General features: G+C 46.5%; 1 protein-coding gene across 4 annotated transcripts in view; it reads left to right on the top strand.

The window, feature by feature from the left end:
- Nucleotides 1-21,225, top strand: part of DAG1 (dystroglycan 1) — a 136,925-nt gene that overhangs the window by 63,726 nt on the left and 51,974 nt on the right. For all 4 annotated transcript variants that reach the window (XM_069206777.1, XM_069206775.1, XM_069206776.1 and 1 more), the window contains one exon: nucleotides 12,505-12,894. In XM_069206777.1, coding sequence (XP_069062878.1) covers nucleotides 12,616-12,894 — 279 coding nt within the window. In that variant the 5' untranslated portion in view covers nucleotides 12,505-12,615. The remainder of the gene's footprint in view (nucleotides 1-12,504; nucleotides 12,895-21,225) is intronic.

Raw genomic sequence — 21,225 nt, 5'->3', positions numbered from 1 at the left:
GCATATTGCTTTTGGAGCATAGGGAAGTTGAGAGAGAAGCATTCGCCTCCATGGTCCATAATGCAGACGAAGTAATGAAGCGGGAATACCTGCATGCAGAATGTTGAACCCTCTAATATGGGAAGAAGCTGAGTACAGCATTAGGAAAGATTACCTGAATTTTTGAGTTTCACATTAATTTGATGGAGTTCTAAAGAGGAGTAGCCCAAGCTTACAATAGTGTTGGCTTCGTTCTCCAGAGGAGCAGGGATTCTGGTGCCTGGTGGCGTTGGGTTTCCAATTTCAGTGTTTGCGACAAGCATACTGTTTGTAAATTGTACAGGAATAATCTCCAGAAAAATAATTGCACCATGCGTATGCATAAATCTGATAGGCTTTAAGCTGCAGATTCCGTACCCTTGAATTTCCCAGGTGTCAGTCTGGGTCTGGAAACGTTTGTGTGAGCAGTATCCGGGCATGCTGTTGGGTGGTTTTGGTTCCACGCTGTGTTGTTGGTGCTGAAAGTGATGCCGTGGTCAGCTATATATTGGCCACCCAGATGCGCGGATGGCAGGTCTGCTCTTTCCGCACCAGTTAGTGCTGATCCGGAGAAGAGCTACCCCTCTGTCTCTTTCTGACAGGTGTTTTCGACTTTTTGCCAACCATTTGTGGAAGTGTGGCAAGGATGTTTTTGGGGAAGACAGGTTTTATGCCTTGTGGCGCATGTCACTGTGCCATGTCGGTTATGGACCACCCCCTCTCTTAAAATCTGGTCTGTTTATGGTGTCTCGAGCGCGACCACAACCCAAAGTCATGCTCAGACTGTTGGCCCATGTGGCAGAAAGCTTTGAGGGAGCGGTCCCTAAAGCTGATTGCGGCCTGGCAGTCAAGATCAGCAAGTGCAGCCTCTATGAGGTCTCGGTCCTGATCAAGAAGAAGGTTGCAGTACTGCTCCTGGGGCCCCAAGAACTCTTCCTCACACTTGAGGATCTAGGGACACTTGGCGAAGAGGCACAAGAAGAAGTCGTCCAAACGGACTTCAACTTAACCCTCATCTGGTGTTTGAGGCGACAGAGGTACATTGGCGTTTCTGGCATGGTTCTGTGTAGCTGTTGCCAGTTCTGAATCCGCACTTCCCCCGTATCCGAGAGCCATAGCGACACCCACTCAAATGAGAGAACTTTACGAGCCTATGCTTCTCGTCTTTCAACGGGCTGACCCCTCTGGAGTGCCTTTGGGGCCCACAGGGTCAGGGGAGGCCCCATCAGCTCTAGTCTCGGCGCCAATGGGGTTTCATGGATCTTAATCCAGATCAGCTCCAGTCATGCCAACGTGACCTTCTCCCCATTCTCACCCCTGATGACTGAGTAGGAATGGTGTCGATCAAAGTCTATTCCAGGGCCCATTGGTCCTAGGCCATTGACTGAGCGTTTTCTAGAACAAACTGGCAGGGGGAGGCATATGAGGGGTCACTGGACCCTTTAGAATACCAGTTAGAGACCTCAGCTTAATTGAACTGGTATGAGGTACTAGGAGATGCCAGTGGACTGGACACCTCTCCAAATAATGGCTTGCTCTTTCCCTCACAGTGGCTACGTAGGAGGGAGCATCTTATGCAAGAAGAGATCCTTGATCTCAAACTTTCCTCTGTGGCGGTCAAGGCTAACCTCTTAAAGGAAGTGTTTCAGCCTGGGGGTTCCTCACCCAAACCCCTTTTGCACTTTATTGGATCACTGACTGATGTCCTGCTGGGAATTTGGTCCAAGCTCCGCACAGGGACTCCTGTAAATAGTATAATTGCCTGCCCTGGGTGTACCTAGTTTCCTCACCCAACACTCCACCTCTGGGAGCTTGGTAGCCCAAGCCTCAACTTCCCATGGAACGCTCCCTTCCGCTCCCCCAAAGAGGGAATCCAAAAGGCTGGATAGGTGAGGCAAGAAAATGCCTAGCATTGCGGTCACTGAACACCCCAAAGCCTGTTTGGCCATTATTCCCATACCTTATGGGATATGGTTGCTCAAGTGCTGCCACACGCCCACGGAGGCCAGGGCCTTCCTCTCTCAAAGATTGTAGAGATCGATAATGGGCAGAATTGGATGGACAGACTGTATTGCTGGGTGGGCATAAATCCAGTGGAGAGCCTGATTAGGCGCAGTCGAGGACCAGAGAGATGCAGCAAAGCTCTCTATTACGTAAGGATCGAACACAAATAACTCGCTGGGCAGAGCAGTTTAGTCAACAGTGGCCATAGAGTTTCATGCCTTGCTGAGAACATCTGGCTTTTCGGTGGATGTCCAGGCCAGCCTCATGGACATGTCCTTCCACAGAACTCAACTCTTAGGAGAAAAGGCAGATTCTGGCGCTGAAGCGCTTTAAGAACTCACGGGCCACGAACACGTCCTGGGGCCTTTCAGTGACACCTCTCCCTCAATCTCCCTTTCGTGGATACAGAAGGGTGTGCCACTGCGTCAGCCCTGTGCCTGCCACCATCCACCACAAGCTTCCCAAGCTGTGCGAGGACGTGGATGCAGTGCATTCCTACTCAGTGGGTCTGGTAGCTAGAAGTCGTCCGCTGCCAACCCCCTCGGCAGCTGCAGCCTCTAAGCCCTCCCTAGTCTGGTTCTGCAAGACCAGGGGTGCCCAGTTGGAGCGAGAGTCCAGCATCATCTCCTCCGCTGGCAGTTCGCAACGTTGGATAAATGGGTCTTGCAGATCATTAAGAAGGGCTATTCACTGCCTTTCCAGTCTTTTCCTCCCCCTTATCGCCGTTGCAAGAACTGCTGGCGGAGGATCATACAGCCTTGCTCCGAGGGAAGGTTGCTGCTCTCCTGGCTAAAGGTGCTATAGAAAGGGTTCCGGTATCCAGAACTAGACAGTGGATGTTATTCCCGCAATTCTTTGCCCTATTTTATAAATCTGCAAACTGTCAAAAAGGAGAAATTCAAGATGCTCTCTTTGACTCCGGTCTGATCTGTCCTAGACCAAGGAGTCTGGCTGGTAGCATTGGAATTGCAGGATGCCTATTTTCACATCCCCTCCTGCCTGCCCATAGGCATTGCCTGCAGTTCAAGGTAGGCCACACAAGCACTTTCAGTTCACAGTGCTTCCCATTGGCCTTACCAGCACCCCTTGGGTGTTCACCAGGCTGAAGGCGGTGGTTGCAGCTTATCTGCACAGGTTAGGGTTTTCAGTCTGTCAACCTTGAAGACTGGCTGTTGAAGGCGGCCTCCCCAGAGACTGTTGTCTCCCACCTTAAGACTATGACTGACCTCCTGCATTCGCTTCGGTTCTCTGTAAATGTGCCACAGTCACACCTGACTCCTACTCAGACGCTCCCTTTCATTGGAGCTGTTCTGGACACAGTGCAGTTTTGGGCTTATCCTCCTGGGCAGTGAGTCCAGGATATTCGGGTTATGATACCGATGTTCCAGCCTTCATCCTGGATTTAGGTGAGAATGACTGAGTTTGCAGGGCCTCATGGCATCCTGCTGGTGAATCATACCAGATGGCATATGTGGCTCTGCAGTGGGACCTGAAGTTCCAGTTGGCACAGCATCAGGCGAATCTCTCCGAAATGGTTCAGATCTCAGAGGGAACTACAAAGGACCTGCGGTGGTAGCTTACGAATCGTGACTGGGCCAAAGGCAGACACCTCTCCCTTCCCCCACCATATCTGACAGTAGTGAAAGGCTGCCCCTTCGAGAGGATCTTCTATCTCAGTGGGACCTGAGTTTGGTTGTTATGTACCTTATGTGCTCCTTTCGAGCCACTACACAACTGTCCCCTTCGACTGCTTACCATCAAGACAGCCTTTCTAGTGGCAACATCTGCCCACAGGGCGAGTGATCTGCAAGCTTTATCCTTCATGCCTCCCTACCTTACTGTGCTCCCTGACAAGGTGGTGCTTCGCACACAGGCTTCTTTCTTTCCAAAAGTGGTGACCCCATTCCATTTGGGACAGTCTGTCTCCCTGCCCACCTTTTACACTCCTCCACATCCCTCTAAAGAACAGGAGCGACTCCACGCCTCTGCCCAATAAGAGCATTGTCGTTCTATCTTGGTCGCACAAAAGAGTTTCGGGTGAACGACCATATCTTTGTGGGGTATTTTGGAGTGAAAAAAGGTTGGGCAGTACAGAAACAAACCATTTTGAGCTAGGTCACTGTTTCAGAATCTGCCTTTCTCTAGCTAAAAAGCAGCCTCTTGAGGGCCAGTTCCACCAGAGGAAAAGCTGCAACCACTACATTAGCTCACGGAGTCCCAGTCCTAGACATCTGCCAGGCAGCAACATGGGCGTCCCTGCACATGTTAACCAAACTCTACTGCCTGCACAGTCAGGTCCAAAGGGATGAGTATTTCGCCTGTTCAGTCCTGCAGGACTTTCTAGTTTAGAAAATGTGTCCGCAGCCCACCACCAGGCCAGGATATAGGTGCAGATTCCTTACAGACCCATCTATGCCTCCCCGCTCTGCAGTCAGATTTATGGGGCAAGGGTTGTTGCCTTTTCAGAACCATTGTTTGACACGCATCCGTCAGTTCACTTCATGGCTCTTAGCTTCTGACGTGGAAAGCAGTGAAAAGTAGCTGATATCCGCGTGCCTGGGTGCCACCTTTATAGGTGACTGCAACATCACTTCCTGCGCCACCAATGCTGACTATTCCATGCTGAACCGAACAAAGCCGCCTGTGCGCAGGGGTACTGCTAACGCAAACGTTTCTGGATCCTGTCTGATGCATGGGAAATCCAAGGGTAAGGCTTCTGCAGATAAATATTGTCTCTATCAGATAATGAGTTACTGAAGGTAAGTAACTTGTTTGTCAATCACTTATGTAGATATTCAGTTTATACTGCTGTTGCCATTTGATTTGGGTTTTCAACGTTTTCCTCACCTAAGTTTATTTATTTTTCTTTTCTTTCCTGCTTAGATTCTTGCAAAATGTAACATTTCTACTCCATACAATAAGATTCATTACTTAAGTAACAAACCTTCCGAAAAAAGCAGAAGTGGCAAGGGATTTCTTTCAACAATTGGAGACGTTTTATAGTTGTAACGAGTGTGAAAATTAGTGTTTTTTGTTAGAGTATTTCATAATCGGTTTTTAATTGGAGAACACTGTTATTAAGAGTAAACTGAGCACCACATGCCCGAGAAATATTGTAAAGTAAATCCCAGAAATAACATGTTCAATATTGACTGGTTCGTATTAGTACATAGATTTTCACGGGTTGAGTTTAAATCTGGGTGTTTACGTACTTTATGGGGAAAAAATAGTACGCTTGTAGCCAGTCTCACAGTACTGATATTATTCTGTGATGAGCCTCTGTATTCTTGAAAATTGTCTAAATGTGGTTTGATTGTCCTTGACCATATGTAAATCAGTCAATTAGTACATTTCCGAGCCTAATTTACTCTGTGCCGGACTGAAAACCAAACTCTGTAGCAAAAATGTTCGTTGGTAGTGGGTTCCAGCTAGAAATTACCTTTTGCAGTGTGACTGGTTCATAAAATCATGGATCGTTCTGAAAGCAACCCCCTAGCCTGCAGCCTTCCAGAAAATGCCAAAATGGTACCATAGCCAGTCCAGCTGAACAGATCTTCTCAAATTCTTGCACCCTTTGTAAACGGTACCTAGTCATACAGTTATAATATAATACAAACCATGTAATTGGTCCCTTAAAAGCAGGTGGCATCATATTAACTTATGCATTTTCTCATCAAAAATGTAACTGCAAAAAAGTGACTGCTGGGGTATGAAAAGTAAACCGCTGTGAGCATTTGGACCTCGAAGGGGTAGAAGCATAAGGGCGAAAAAGGAACACGGGCGGGTTGACAGCATGTGGGCAAGCTCATCACGGGTTTGGGGATAAATCACATGGGATTGGGCTGACTCCACCAGATGGTGTAAATCAAAGGTGGGTGGTATTGGGTTTTTAAGGATGTCTGCGAACATCCGCGACTGATTCCTTTTATGGTACCTAGGTTGGGCAATAGACCTCAAAGCAGAGCCCTCACCTGCTCACCACCTTTTAAAAACCAGTGTTGCCAGGCTCAGAGAGCAGCAGTGGTTTAGAGATGCGCAAAGGAAGGTGGCCTCCTCCCCCTGGGCCTCGCAGCCATGGGCTGAAAGGGCATCAGAAATCTAATTGCTGCATCTGCATGACAACATCATTTGGATGGGCCCTTAGGTGTGAAATGAGCCCTGCCTTTAAATGAATGAAAAGGAAAGTGGCTGGCAGGGTTTACAACAAAAGAAATAAAAAATGTTCCTTTTACTTACGATGGAGGAAAGAAGAGTCAGGCATCATCAAAATAAAAAATAAAAAAAACACTTCTGTAACACACACACAAACATTTTACTTTTGGTACATCGGATTATATCACTGGATTGAGATATATTTAGTAAAAGTGAGTCTTTTAACATGAACTAAGAAACATTGCTGAATCTGTCCTGATAATGGTATTAGTGAACTAAGAGCAGGACCACTGCAATTATGTGCCAATAAAGTACAAGTTGGGTGACTGGGTTTACTATTATATACAACAAGGAAAGGCAAATTGTGTGGCATAATGCAGGCACATTTTGTGATAGTATTAACTCCTGTATTACCTCATTATTTTGTCATTCATCCAAATACAGCAATGATCAATATAAAGGTGACCAGTTAGCCCTTTGCAAAGGGCTTTCCACTGTGCAGTGACAAATGTTGCTGAGTTTTTAGTAACATTTGATCCCTTTGAGCTAGAAACAAAACAATTTTTTTTATTTAAAAAAAAGAAGCTATGGAGCAGATGGTTTATGCTGCAAGTTAAATCCATAATTATGCTGAAAACTATGCAACCGTAAAATCGAATAATTCTAGTGGCACTGAGTAAGAGGCAGTCAGGGTTCATGTGTACCCTGTATGTGAGCTACATCCTTATAAAACATGCAACAAAATTACAATCTATTACATCAAACAAATGAAGTGTTGTACTGCACACACCCTGACTGCACGTATTTGAATGTGTTCTGATGTGTGATAATGAACAAAATAGAGGTTGGTTAAATAAAGCATTTGCCTAGGATCACACAGTCAGGTCAGACAGGGAAGTTGGGAGTGATCCTAGATTTTCCAGTTTCTCACTGCGCAATTTATCCACTACATGGGTATTTCTTTATGGCATTAAAGCGTAACCCTTCATCTTTATTTCTTTGAGGGTGAGGCTAGAGTCTGGGTCACAGGCATGGTCCACGTTGTATTTTTGGCAGTTTTACATAGCACGAGCGCTGGCAATGGACATAAGAGTGCTTCACAACAGACAGACTACAGTAATATTTTTTTCTAGTACAGAAATTTGCTTAGATTCACAGGATGCTGAGCTGAGGCTGGTATTGAAGCCTTCAGCTGGCTCAAAACCTCTCTACGTCGTCGTCTGACATTTTTTTTACTACCTTTTTCTCAGATGTCCAGCGATGTTTTTTTTTTTTTTTTTTTTTTTTTTTGTATAAGATAAAAAGCTGAAGTATATTGTGAAAGCTTTTCTTTAGGTCAGGAGCAATAGGTGATTGATTAATTGGCAGCATCTTTGGTAGATGTTTCAGAACTTAAGACTATTTCATTTTATATGTTTAAGTCTTATTCCTTTTGGAATCTTGTCTCTCCAACGGTGGCAGTAGCGAGCAGGTTAAGTTGACTCCGGGAGATGATAAAAGTATTGGAACTTAAATATGTATGTCATATTTATCATACTAGATTAGCACCTTATTCAGCCAGCCTAGCTTTCTTTTAAAAGGGACTGATTTAGAGCAGGTGCTAATGGATTAAAACAACAAAAAATGTCTTCTGTTACTAATAGTCCCCCAGTACCAAACAAATGTTTTACAATATCTCTGTGTGTGTGCAAAGTGTCCTGCAAAGTGATAATGGACCGCAGTCACCCTGAAAGATTTGAGTGCTGTGAAGCCTAAAGAAGGTGTTCGCTTCAGGTAGGAAAGTCAGAGAATCCATAGTTGACTGACAGGCCTCTGGCCAGGCCACTTGGTGAAAATTGGTTTTTATTACTATGGATAAACTCCTTGTGTGGGCTGGCTTGGCCACTGGTGCACAACCTTAAAGGATGCAACTGCCTTAAGGTAGGTGTGCACAGTCGGTCTGACCACTCTCAAAGACACCTGGCTCATTGTAGTATGCAGAATAACAATGGGCCGGCCTAGGCGAGCACATTATGATGTGTGCCTCTTCCCACAACAAATAATCCCAAACCTCCGGTAGTGATGGCGAGGCCTGGGTAAGTGACTGCTTTTCAGGAACACAGTTAGAACTGCCCTCCTGTGTGAAGGGGGAAGCAGTGTACAGGAGATGGTGACTATGGGGGAAGAGAGCAGCTGAGAAGTGAGGGGGCATTCCGTAGAGTACATCATTGCACACTGAGTGATCTGCCAAACACTGAGCCTATGGCAGTAGATAGCCAGTAGGTTCAGGAAGAGAGATCTTCCATTGAAGGATGGGAGACCAAAAGTGTTTGGTTAGGTGCCTGGGGAGTGACTGGATTGACTTGTGGATAATGGGAAAGGTATCGCAGTTAATTATCTCTTTAACCAAGAGCCCACGGGGTTTACCTGGGGGAAGGCACAATTTTGTTATCAGTTCTAGGGCTAGATATGAGTTGAGTGGCAGGGTTCTGTCCTTTTGGATTTGGCAAGTGTCTTCTCCGATATTAAGAACATGTGACTTAATTATTTTTTAACTGTATGTCTCTGATATTACTTTTGCGTTAATCTGCAAGTCACACACAACCTCCCCCATCCTACCTATTGCACATTGCTACATTTACTTTCCATTTAGCTGTAAACTGTATGAAGTCTACTCTAGTAGCCCCTTTTTGTTCTGTTGCTTAATGTCTCTTTATATATCTTTGGTAGTCTTTTTGTCTCAGGTCACAAGCTGTTTTCCCTTTACGGTATCATTATATATGTCTTTCAGTTATATCAATTGTTTGCCTCTTTAAAAAATGGAGTTTGAAAGTAATTGCTATGTTTAAGTGCTCTGTGAGCAGGTGTGGGACAGCCTTTGGTGATTCTCCCTGTCTAAATTAGCCACCCCTACATGTGTATGACATTTGTGTAATCTCCTCATCTTATGTTCTGTTTTCTGCAGTTCTTGCAGGCCACTTACCCCACCTAGCATTTAGCTGTTCTTGTTGATCCCCCATGCCTTATCTTGAACTTCACTAGCATAAAGGGTGGGGGCTCGGGAGTCACTTGAAGTCCCACTGTATAGTTCTGGGACAATCTGACTTGGAATTTTAATCATGCTCTTGAAACAATTAGTGAACATTGAAGCAATCATATCAGTTTTGAAGAGAACTACGATTATCTTTCTCGGCCAGTTTGATTGCTATGTATTTCCATGCGATAGAGTTTAAAAAAATATATACATTTTTATTAGGATTATTATTTAAATTGTTAGCCATTTTAGTGATATTCACACCAGGTCGGTAGTTTCTTGCAAAGCTACCTCAACAATTCTAGAACATTAATGTTCAATTGATGTACCCTCCTATGATGTCACTTCCTGTGATGTCACATCTACAAGGGCCCCAAATGTTCCTAATTTGGTCGAGGCCCCACAAAACCTAGGCCCCGGCCGTGCTTCAAAGTACATGATACTTTCACTTGCTTGCCAAATAGCTCCAACTTCATGTTGCGTGGCTCTCAGCCCTGTATGTGCCCTTTCCTCATCGCGTGCTGGAAAATAATATGCAAGTCTTTGCTAACAGTTGGACCTTTCCTTCTCTGAACAAGGAGACATGCTATATATAGCCCAAAAGAAGCTTGCTTTATCAGTCTCCGGTAAGGATTGTTCTAGGACACTCCCTTAACACAGACGTTGATGTAGATCCTGCCTGTATGGAACAAATTTTCCCCAGGATATTGCGATTTTTACAAAAGTGCCCTCGAAATTTGTGTAAAAAACATGACATGGGAATGATCCTCTCTTTACTGGCTCTGTGCTAACACTGAGCCAGTAAAGTGAGGGTGAAACAGGCTAGCAGACAGCAAGGCGTTAACTTCCTCTATTGCCTGCCTTTCAAATGCACAGAGCCCCTCCTGTGCAATTAGCCTGCAGCTCGCCTTACTCCTTTGTGTGCCCCCAGCGGCTTGCAGCTCATTGACAGGCTCTCCTGCTCTCCACCACAGCCACCTCCCTCCCTGCCCCAGCCCCTGCTGCTCTGCACGCGCAGGTTGTCAGATGTCAGAGAGTAGGTTTCTACTGTAATCTGCTCTCTGACACTAAATATCCTAAAAATCGAGGCAGTGTGCTGCTGGAGAGACTGCATGATTACCGATTGTGCCACAGCACAGTCTCCAGCAGTGACAGCCCAGCCCTCGAAGCATTTTTGTGCCAGGCACATTTTTTAGCCACCGCAAAAATGCCATAATTTTGAGGTTTTTGGGCTGCAATTTTATTTTATTTTTATTTTTATTTTTTTGGCCGCCAAATTTGCCACCCAAAGCCGCAGAATCCTGGAAGGGTCTGAAAAGAATTTCATGCAGTTTAAACAAAGGAGGAAAACAATCAAATTAAATGGGACCTTTAGTTAGTGCGGTGTCTTGCTAGTCCTTCCCACAGGCATACTTCACATATGTATTTTTTGCATCTATTTTTTTAGATTTGTTTAAACACCAAGAGCAAGATTGTAGTGTGAAAGTTTGTGTTTTGTATGCTTGCCACTTTTCAAATGCAGCCTGAGCACTCCTCTTGAATTGCTAAATATTCTGTTCCAATCTAGTGAAAATCTAAGGGGAGCAAGATTCTGCTTGCACAGAACAGAGTCCTCTCCTAACAATACATGCTCACGACCTCTTCCGGACGTTGTACCAAAAGGGCGACAACACGCACATCCCACAAACAACTAAATGTTGCTAGTTCGGAAACTATGGCGGAGAATGCTTAAAAAAATACTTGACAACGGTAAGGCGCAGAAATCAACTGCCTTTCTTCAATGGGGGCCATGTAGATTTCTTTCTGCGTGCCTTGAAATAAAAGGCTCGGAGTGCCAAGGATGATTCTCGTTTCCAAACAACCGCAAATTCAAGGGAACAACGTCATCTGTTTGTTAGAAATGTCTATGGTGTTGAATTTGACCTGAGAAAATTCGTTCCAAAAAAAGTCAATGAAAAAGAATATTCTTGACCCACAGCCGCTGTGGATTGCCTGGAACTGCGTAGGACTCACTTCTAATGTAAACTTCTAATGTAAACTTTGTATTTCAAGACCATTTTACGACACAGCTGTCTGTGTGATGCATTGTATGATGTATTCTCACCTCATTCTGCTGGCTGTTTAGTGTATCCATTCAACATTAAAGTAGCGCTTTTTAAGTAGGGAATATTTTTCATCTAAGAATTAAAATCAATCATCACACTGTCACATTCAATTCTTTATTCCCTTAAGCAACCCTTTTTGCAAGTATTGACAAAGCCGGTGGTCTATCTTTAATCTGCTAAATTGCTTTTTTGAATACCTGTGTTCACATGTCCCAGATTTATTGGCTTTTGCCAATGATTGTTTCAAGTGTATGTGCTCTCCATAAAAAGCTGTGCATGCGTTTCATGTATGCGTTAAAAAAAAAGTCAGATTTTTCTGACCCTAAACCTCTTTCAGGCTGATTTTTGTGCTACTGAAATCCTCTTCCTTCAAGCTTTGTGCCACCGGCTGTGGAAGTACCTCCCGGCCTCCCGTTTAGATCCCTCTGTTCTTCCTCCAGAAGGCAACATGGTCACTGCGTCTGACCTCCCCCTGCACGTCCCACCCAGTCCTCCCTTGGCCCTTTTCACATAATGTATCGCACAATTGTGCGTCTCGTGCCACCCTCTTGACTCCTTTCCCCAGGTGCACACAGCTTTCCTGAAGACACTTACCCTTCCTATATAAACAGCTCACCCTCCTTACCCTGTAGGCTCCTTAAAAAAAAAAAAAAAAATGTGGGCAATTTTATAAGGCACTGCTGTTTTAGTTCTATGTCCGTCAGTATGCCAACTTTCTCAAGTGGAGATATTTTGTTGTGCTCTATTGTGAGGCACACAAACAATTTCAGCAACCGTGGTCTTTCACATTCGGTCATTTTCACAGTACTTGGCAATATTAGGTGGCATAATGAGATGGCCTAATTTTGTTGCTCAGGAATGGCAATATTATGTGATACCATCTGATATTAAGGAAAATGACCTGCTATACTGCTCTCTGTTCACTAGAAAGTTCATTTCTACCCCACACTCCCTTGACAATTCTTCAGTTTTAAAATAACAAATATGTTAATTACAGGATGACTTGATCAGACCTATTAAATCGGTAATGGTTGTTAATATCTGATGGGAAGTTTTGATTGCAGGTGGTTTCTAGCTCTTTGACTGTGAGGTTCAATTCATTGCTACACCAGTCAACTTTCTATGGACAAGATTGTCTTCTGTGAGTAAGTGCTGACGTACATATGAAACATTGATACGTCTGAAGTTAAATCTTTCTTTTTCTTTTTTTAGGTTCTCCAGCCTCGCACTGATGTAAAGCAGTCGGTGAAAATAATTTGATGCAGACCCTGTTGGCTGCTGTCAGTTCCAGTTGGAATACTGCATCTCAAAACAAGGGCAACAATGACTATTGAATTTGTTTCGTTTCCTCAATTGAGGAGAACTTTATTCATAATGCTTTTTGTATCGGTTTCTGTTGAATCCCATTCTCCAAATGATCCAGTGGAAATCGTAAGAGACTTTGAGCACCAGTTAGAAGCATCCATGCATTCATCGTTTTTAGAGCCCAGGGATACTGTTGGTCCTTTAATGGGAATTCCTGATAGCTCAGCAGTTGTTGGGCGACCCTTCAGACTTACCATCCCAACGGATTTGATTGCTTCTAATGTACAAGTTATACAGGTGAGACAGATTTGTTGAAATTAAAAATATCCGTTGACTTGATGATTGTAAATGTTAGAAAATGTATGTTTTGAAGCTAGTTAAATGCTAATTAAGCAACATCCATGCATTTGCAAACTTAAATATATTGTTCTAGAACTTATTGGAAGGCACGAGGATTGGCTGTACAGGCTAGGTGCATGAGGAATTATGCATGTCAATAATACTGGTTATCTACTGATTACATCTTGGCTAGATTCAAACCATATTCAAATGCCAGTTGTGTTAACCCCTGATAACAATGACTGAAGTGAGGCAGCCAGATGTTTGCCTTCTGCTCCTTCGGGTACAACAGAGTGCTTGGCACTGCAAAACAAAAGATTCCTTGTTACATCCCTGGAATCAGAGATGGACTTCTTTGGATCAATGGGTTTCTTTCCATGCATAAATGAGAAAGGATGTGGAGGTTTAAGACCTATGCCTACCTACTGTGGATGCTATCTCCAGGGTTGGAATGGCCTCCAGAGCAATCAAAAAGTACCTGATGGGCTAGTCTGACCGGTCAGTGTGTGAGCCGGTTTTTGGCTGCTTGTGGGCTTGTATTATGATCTGCTGAGACAGTTTTTACTATCCCATTTCTCTGTTTTTAAAACCGACTTTGCCTCCATCAAGCTCAAATCCGTGTAGCCTTCCATACCTTGCATAACGCTTGTATAACCCGTCTTTACACGTTCAAAACTTTCCCAGTTTGCAGACATGGACCATTTTTTTTTGTTATATTTTTTTTTTTTTTTTTTTAGTTTCTAATTCACTAATGAAGGCTGCTTTTATTTTGGTGCCCGGGCCTATTTTTTTGTTCCAGTCCAAGCCTGGCTATATCCAGTATTCTAATGCTGAGGTCGGAACAGCTGCTTCCTCTTAATGAGGCCCTGCTCAAAAATATCAGAGCAGTTTGGGACTCGACTTCTGCCCCAGCTATCAACAGCATAATTGTCCAGTGGTATAGATGAGCTCCCGGGGAGCCTGCCTTTCACATTTTTCACTGGAAAGCTTATTATTGCAGGCTTCTTCTTTCACCAAGCAGAAGCCTGATGCTTTTGCCAACACTCCCTCAGTTAGCCCAAACAATTAGAGGTTATGGTGTAAAAGGTATGTTCTGCTGGAAGCTAAGCCTTACGTTTCACGAGTGCCATATTTGTGCTTGCTAAGTATACACTCCCACAATGTGGGAATGACATTCTTGGTGGTACCTACTCTGCTGGATCGTTTAAAGGAGCATATCATTAAGGGATGGTGAAGTTGCCTCTAGGCAAATCATCAGGGATTGCCTGGACCCAGTTGACAGGTGGCCAGAGACATGGGTTTATCGGTAGCACTAGGGAGGCACACTTGTTTGAGATCCACTGGCAGCTCCACAGAGGTGAGTTTTGTGCCATTTGATGGATTTTGCCTGTTCTGCGATAGAATGGACTCTGTCCTTCAAAAAGGTCAAGGTGGGAAGAGGCCCACCCTGGTCTTTAGGCTGGAGGCCCCAGCCCAAGACTTGCACCGACAATAATAGAAGTATGACACTGATTCACTTGAAGCTGCCCTTGCTTCAGCTGAACCAATTTGTCTTGCAAAACAGGGCCATAGATAAAAGAAAAAAGAACAAAAACAGCAAACAAACACGTCCTTCCACCATGCCACTGTGAAAGCTGCTTTAGTTTCCCCCTTCAGGGAACAAACGGTTGGAAAGGGGTTGAGGGGCGCCATCACACTTTGCAGGCCTGGAGGGGCCATTTCAAAAGACCAGTAGTTCTGATGGATACAACTACCTGTGGATTCCTCACCTCATGAATACTCCCATGGCGCCAGCATTCGACGGAAATCTTCTTACTAGTCTCTGCACGTCGACGAGGACGTCACTGTCGCCCACGCGACGCCGTCTGACGTCATACAGGCAATAAGAGGTCCTCGACGACGTGCGGACGTCAGTTCCCTTTTTTCCGTGCATTCGAAACGGTTATCTTCGAGGGAGCAACTGTTACTCTTGCGGTTACAGTGTATATCTTGCTGCGTACTCTTTCTCTGTGGAAATAATGTCGCAGAGAAAGTCTGGATTTAAGCCTTGTCGTGAGTGTGGAGGCAAGATGTCGGTGACGGATCCTCATTCCGATTGCCTTTGGTGTTTGAGCTCCGACCACGACGTCTCGACTTGTGATTCATGTCAGCACATGAATCCGAAGGCCCTTAAAGAACGTGAGGCGAAGCTGTTTATGGCCAAGTCAAAGGAGAAGCATCACAAGAAGTCTTCTCCAAGACATCGGCGTCATCGAGACTCCCGGCGCCGTAGAGAATCTCGGCGTCATTCAAGGGAGGCTCGTTCCAGGTCTCCGGATCGGCGCCGAAGGACATGGGAGGTCAGCCCCACGGTGACGCCGCATCCTTCGACGCCGTTGCCCTCTCCGGCGTCTCCAACTTCACCTGGACAGGCGTCGGTGATTGAGGTATTGGAGCCTCAAGTGTTTTCTCCGGCGCAGACGCCGAGGTCGGGGTCGCCTCCGAGACAGGCACCCCAGTATCCGGCTTTTCCCACCCCTGGAGCCGATAGTTCCGCATTCTTGAATGCGATGTATGCCATCTTCCAACAGATGGCTCCAGGGGGTGCTCCGGCTGGGCCTTTGGCCTTTTCTTTGGGTGATCCTGCGCCTCTTCGGCCGGCACCCTTTATGCCCTTTCTCCCGTTTGGGAACGTGGGCTCGGCGCCAGTGTCGGCGCCGGTGGCCGCTCCGGTGGCTTCGGAGGGATTGGCCCCAGGGATTTCCATCCCGTCGACGTCGAGATTTCGGCCTGTGACTCCGGTGGGTCCATCCGTTTCAACTGCTCTTCAGTCGGCGCCGAAGTTACCGGTGGCGCCGGATGCGGCGTCGGTGGCTTCGGAAGATCGGCGCCGATCTCCGACTTCGGCGGAGGCATTGTCGACTCCGCGGATTGAGCAACGACTGCATTCAAGGAGGCGTGCTCTCCGGGTACTAGAAGAGCAGGAGTACCAACGAGCCCTAGAGGAAGGAGAGCTAGAGGACTCGGGTGATGGGCTGCGTGGACTGGAGTCGGCCAGTGGGCTGGACACTTCCCCTGAGTGGGACCTTTCGTCCCCGGGGGAATATACTAAGGAAGCTGCTTCCTTTCATACAGTGGTACGGAAGGCAGCTAGTTTTTTGGACCTGCCTTTGCCGGTGGTGGAGGCGAAACAAAACCTTTTGACAGAGGTGTTGCATCCGGCCTCAGCCGCGGCGGAGCCTCTGTTACCTTTTAATGACGCTCTGCTGGATCCGGTTTTAGAGGTGTGGAAGAGGCCGGCATCTTCCCCAGCAGTTCACAGAGCCGTGGCCAGGAGGTATCGGACGGCTCCAACTGATCCTGGTTTCCTATCTAGGCACCCTACGCCGGAGAGCTTGGTAGTGCAGGCCTCCTGTTCGTCCAAGTCAGCGCCTGGTTCTTTTCCGACGGTGCCTGGGGACAGAGATTCAAAAAAGCTAGAGGCGCAGTCGAAGAAGATTTTTTCGTCCTGCAGTCTGGCGTTAAAAGCCACCAATGCAACCTGTATCCTGGGGAGGTATATTCATGCTCTGATGGATGACATCTCCTCTTCGTTTACAGAGCTTCCCCAGGGTCTTTTGGATCTTGTCTCTGATGCCCAGGCTGCTGCGACCCAAATTATCCAGACGGGACTGGATACCACCGACTCGGTAGCCAGAGCAATGGGCACAACTGTGGTGGAAAGGAGACAGGCCTGGCTCCGTAACTCGGGCTTTTCGGCAGATGTACAGTCCACATTGTTGGATCTCCCGTTTGATGGGGACAAACTGTTTGGGGCTAAGGCTGATTCGGCCTTGGAACGTTTTAAGGAGAGCAGGGCCACGGCTAAGTCGTTGGGACTCCAAGCTCCTTCTTCCACGGCCTCTTCCAGATTCTTCAGGAGGTTTCGTGGATTTGGGCGTGGCTCTTCCTCCTCTTCCTTTCGGGGAAGATATCAGCAACCTGCCTCTTCCCATCCCTATAGATCTTTTAGGGGGAGGGGTAGGGTCCGCACCAGGGGAGCCTCTCAGCAGCACTCTGCCTCTTCCTCATCCTCTGGCGGGGTGCAGCAGGGGAAGCAGCCTTAGGCTTCCACCATTTCCCACTCACTCCTCTCCTGTAGGGGGAAGATTACAGCATTTTCTCACCAAATGGGAGACGGTTACGTCGGACACTTGGGTTCTCAGTGTTGTGGGAAAAGGCTACACCCTTCCCTTTCGGGAGTTTCCGCCCCTCATCCCGCCCCGCCCTTCGTATTGTTCACAAGAACACCTCCTGTTGCTAGAACAGGAGGTAGAAGTCCTCCTTTTAAAGGGCGCGGTGGAGTTGGTCCCGGAGCAGGAAAGGGGTCAAGGAGTTTACTCAAGGTATTTCCTGATTCCCAAGAAGGATGGTCGTTTGAGACCAATTCTGGACCTGAGGATCTTGAATTGGTTCCTCAAGCAGGAAAAGTTCAAGATGCTGACCCTAGCACAGGTGCTTTTGGCGTTGAACATGGAAGACTGGATGGTGTCTGTCGACTTGCAGGATGCTTACTTTCATATCCCGATACTCAAGTCACACAGGAAGTATCTCCAATTTGTGGTGGGATCGCAACACTACCAGTTTGCGGTCCTTCCGTTTGGTCTTACTTCAGCACCTCGAGTCTTCACGAAGGTGATGTCGGTGGTTGCGGCAGAGCTCAGAAGGAAGGGGATAGCAGTATTCCCTTACTTGGACGATTGGTTGATCAAAGCCAAGTCCCCGGAGCTTGTGTTGCGTCATCTGCAGTCAACAACCCAGTTGTTGTTCGACCTGGGCTTTTCGGTGAACAAGCCCAAATCTCACCTAGAGCCCTCTCAGCGCCTCCTGTTCATAGGGGCAGTACTGGATACAACATTGGGTCGGGCCTTTCCTCCGCCTCAGCGGATTCAAGATATTCAGGATTTGGTTCCAATGTTTCGAAATGGAGCGGTAGTTCCAGTCCTCAAGGTCCTTCGTCTGCTCGGTCTTTTTGCCTCCTGCATTCTGTTGGTCACGCATGCTCGCTGGCACATGAGGGCTCTTCAGTGGTGCCTCCGAAGGCAGTGGTCTCAACACAGAGGGGATCTAGAGGGTACTGTCCAGATCTCCAGAGATGCTGCTGTGGATTTGAAGTGGTGGATTGCAAGCAACAATCTTTCACAAGGAAAGCCGTTCCAGCAGTCGCCACCAGTGGCCACAGTCATAACGGATGCTTCCACTCTAGGGTGGGGAGCTCATCTGGGGGATCTGGAGATCAAAGGTCTTTGGTCTCCAGAGGAACAGATTTTTCACATCAATCTGTTAGAGTTACGGGCTGTACGTCTGGCTCTCAAGGCCTTCCTCCCTTCCCTTCGTGGTCAGTCGGTACAGGTCCTAACGGACAATACTACCACGATGTGGTACATAAACAAGCAGGGAGGAGTGGGGTCGTACCTTCTCTGCAGAGAAGCTCTTCGACTATGGTCCTGGGCAAAGGACCATCGGATTTGCTTGATAGCAAACCATCTGGCCGGAGTTTTGAACGTGCGTGCGGACAGTCTCAGTCGCCACTTCTCGGCAGACCACGAGTGGCGTCTCCATCCAGATCAAGTCCGTTTAATCTTCCAGAAGTGGGGGTTTCCTCGGGTAGATCTGTTCGCCACTCGAGAGAACGCGCATTGTCCGTTGTTCTGCAGCCTTCAGTATCCGATGCAGGAAGCGTTGGGGGACGCGTTTCAAATGACCTGGTGCGGCCAGTTGCTTTACGCGTTTCCTCCCATACCCTTGATTCCTCGAGTATTGAGGAAGATTCGCCAAGACCGGGCTCTAGTAATCTTAATAGCTCCGGATTGGCCAAGGAGGGTGTGGTACTCCGACCTTCTCCAACTCTCAATGTGCCCGCCGCTCCGTCTCCCTTTCAGGGCAGACCTCCTCTCACAGTCGCAGGGGCAGGTTCTACACCCCAACCTCCAGAGTCTGCACCTACATGCCTGGAGATTGAACGGGGCAACCTGAGTTCCTTCTCTCTCCCGCCTGAGGTAGTGGATGTTATATTAGCGGCCAGGCGACACTCCACTAAATCTATCTACGCTAATAGGTGGTCTAAATTTGTTGCGTGGTGTGGAGAGAGGCAGATTGATCCTTTACATGCTCATCTATCGGACGTTTTGTCTTTTGCTCTATCTCTGGCGCAGAAAGGTTGTGCAGTGGCTACCATTAAAGGTTATTTATCGGCCTTGTCAGCCTTCATATGTCTTCCAGACCAACCATCTTTATTTAAATCCCCTATTGTTATCAGATTCTTGAAAGGTCTTCTAAATCAATATCCTCCAAAGCCATTCGTTATGCCGCAATGGGATTTGTCCTTAGTCCTGACTTTCCTTATGGGGTCCCCTTTTGAACCTATGCATTCTTGCCCCTTGAGGTATTTGGTTTTAAAAACAGTCTTCCTGATAGCTATAACATCAGCAAGGAGAGTGAGTGAGTTGCAGGCCTTATCAGTAAAACCCCCTTATACAACTTTTTATGGGGATAAGGTGGTGTTGAGGACCAAGGCTGCTTTCCTCCCGAAGGTTGTTTCACCCTTCCATTTGGCTCAGGCAATTACTTTGTCCACGTTCTATCCTCCGCCTCATCCTTCCAAAGAGGAAGAAAGACTGCACCGTCTGGACCCAAAGAGAGCGTTGAGCTTCTTTATCGATAGAACAAGGGATTTCAGGCTGGAGGATCAGCTGTTTATTGGATACGTGGGCAAGAGGAGAGGAAAGGCAGTCCACAAGAGAACACTATCCAGGTGGGTTGTTCTTTGCATTAAAATATGTTACTCTTTGGCAAAGAAGGATCCTCCTGAGGGCATTAGAGCTCATTCCACCAGAGCTAAGTCGGCCACTTCGGCCTTAGCCAGAGGTGTTCCTGTGGTCGACATCTGCAAGGCCGCAACTTGGTCGTCCCTTCACACTTTTGCAAAACATTACTGTTTAGATTCTGAGGTTAGAAGGGACGGCCATTTTGCACGGTCAGTGCTGCAGGATTTCTTGGTTTGACCATTTAGGCACCCACCGCCGGGCGTGGTACTGCTTTGGGACTCTATTCATGAGGTGAGGAATCCACAGGTAGTTGTATCTATCAGAAGAACGAGTTACTTACCTTCGGTAACGACTTTTCTGGTGGATACATTAGCTACCTGTGGATTCCTCACGGTCCCACCCGCCTCCCCGTTGCCTTTCTGGTCTTGCCAAGTAATCCTTGAGTGCGCTCCTCTTGGTCTTTGAGGGTGCAATAGATGTATATATAATATATTTATATATATATGTATATATGTATATATCTTTATGTATATACTTGGTGTGTGTTTATATTTTAAAAGAGAGAGTTTTATATATATATATATATATATATATATATATATATGTACATAAAAAGATTTACAGTTATTCATACAATGTGGTGTATTTTTACAATATAATGGATGTTGCCTTGCTCTTTCATTGCATTGCCTGGTTGTTCTCATGCACGTAAAAAATGATTGGTACTGACGTCCGCACGTCGTCGAGGACCTCTTATTGCCTGTATGACGTCAGACGGCGTCGCGTGGGCGACAGTGACGTCCTCGTCGACGTGCAGAGACTAGTAAGAAGATTTCCGTCGAATGCTGGCGCCATGGGAGTATTCATGAGGTGAGGAATCCACAGGTAGCTAATGTATCCACCAGAAAAGTCGTTACCGAAGGTAAGTAACTCGTTCGTCTTGCAGTTTATAGGAACTGGTTATCCTCTCCTCCCAGCAGGACCTTCCCCTATCATTCCCCCTCAACCAATTCATTCCTGGTATAATTTTCTGATTTTGCAGCAGCATGTACCTGCACTGTTAAAACGAGTATTGGCAAAGGCAATAGGTCTCATCTTTGCAAAAGCTATTTGCTTTTAGCCATGATTAAAGCTGGATGCATGGCTGTGCAGCATGGCTAAAAGTAAAGTTAGAAAAAAGCAACGTTAAAAAAGAAACTTGATCCAGCGGCTAGCACTGGCAGCATCATAGCACTTTTATTTTATTTTATTTTTTTAACTTATGGCAGCTGGGCATGGGCTGCACAGACAGCTGGAAGTAGGGTGGGCAGCTGGGACAATGGGGTTGGGGGAAGAGTTGGAACAGTAAAGTGTTGGCTGCATGATAGTACTTTTTTTTCCTTATGGCTAGCGGGGCAGCAGAAAACAGCAGTTGGTAGGGTAGAAGCAACACTGACAACAGTAAGATGGAGGTGGGAAGGGAGAAAATAAGCAAAATAGACAAGGGTAGGAGGGTAAGAAGTAA

The sequence above is a fragment of the Pleurodeles waltl genome, chromosome 9, assembly GCF_031143425.1.
Source record: "Pleurodeles waltl isolate 20211129_DDA chromosome 9, aPleWal1.hap1.20221129, whole genome shotgun sequence".
Lineage (NCBI taxonomy): Eukaryota > Metazoa > Chordata > Amphibia > Caudata > Salamandridae > Pleurodeles > Pleurodeles waltl.
The sequence above is the reverse complement of the archived record's forward strand: the minus strand, read 5'-3'. Positions and strand labels throughout refer to the sequence as shown.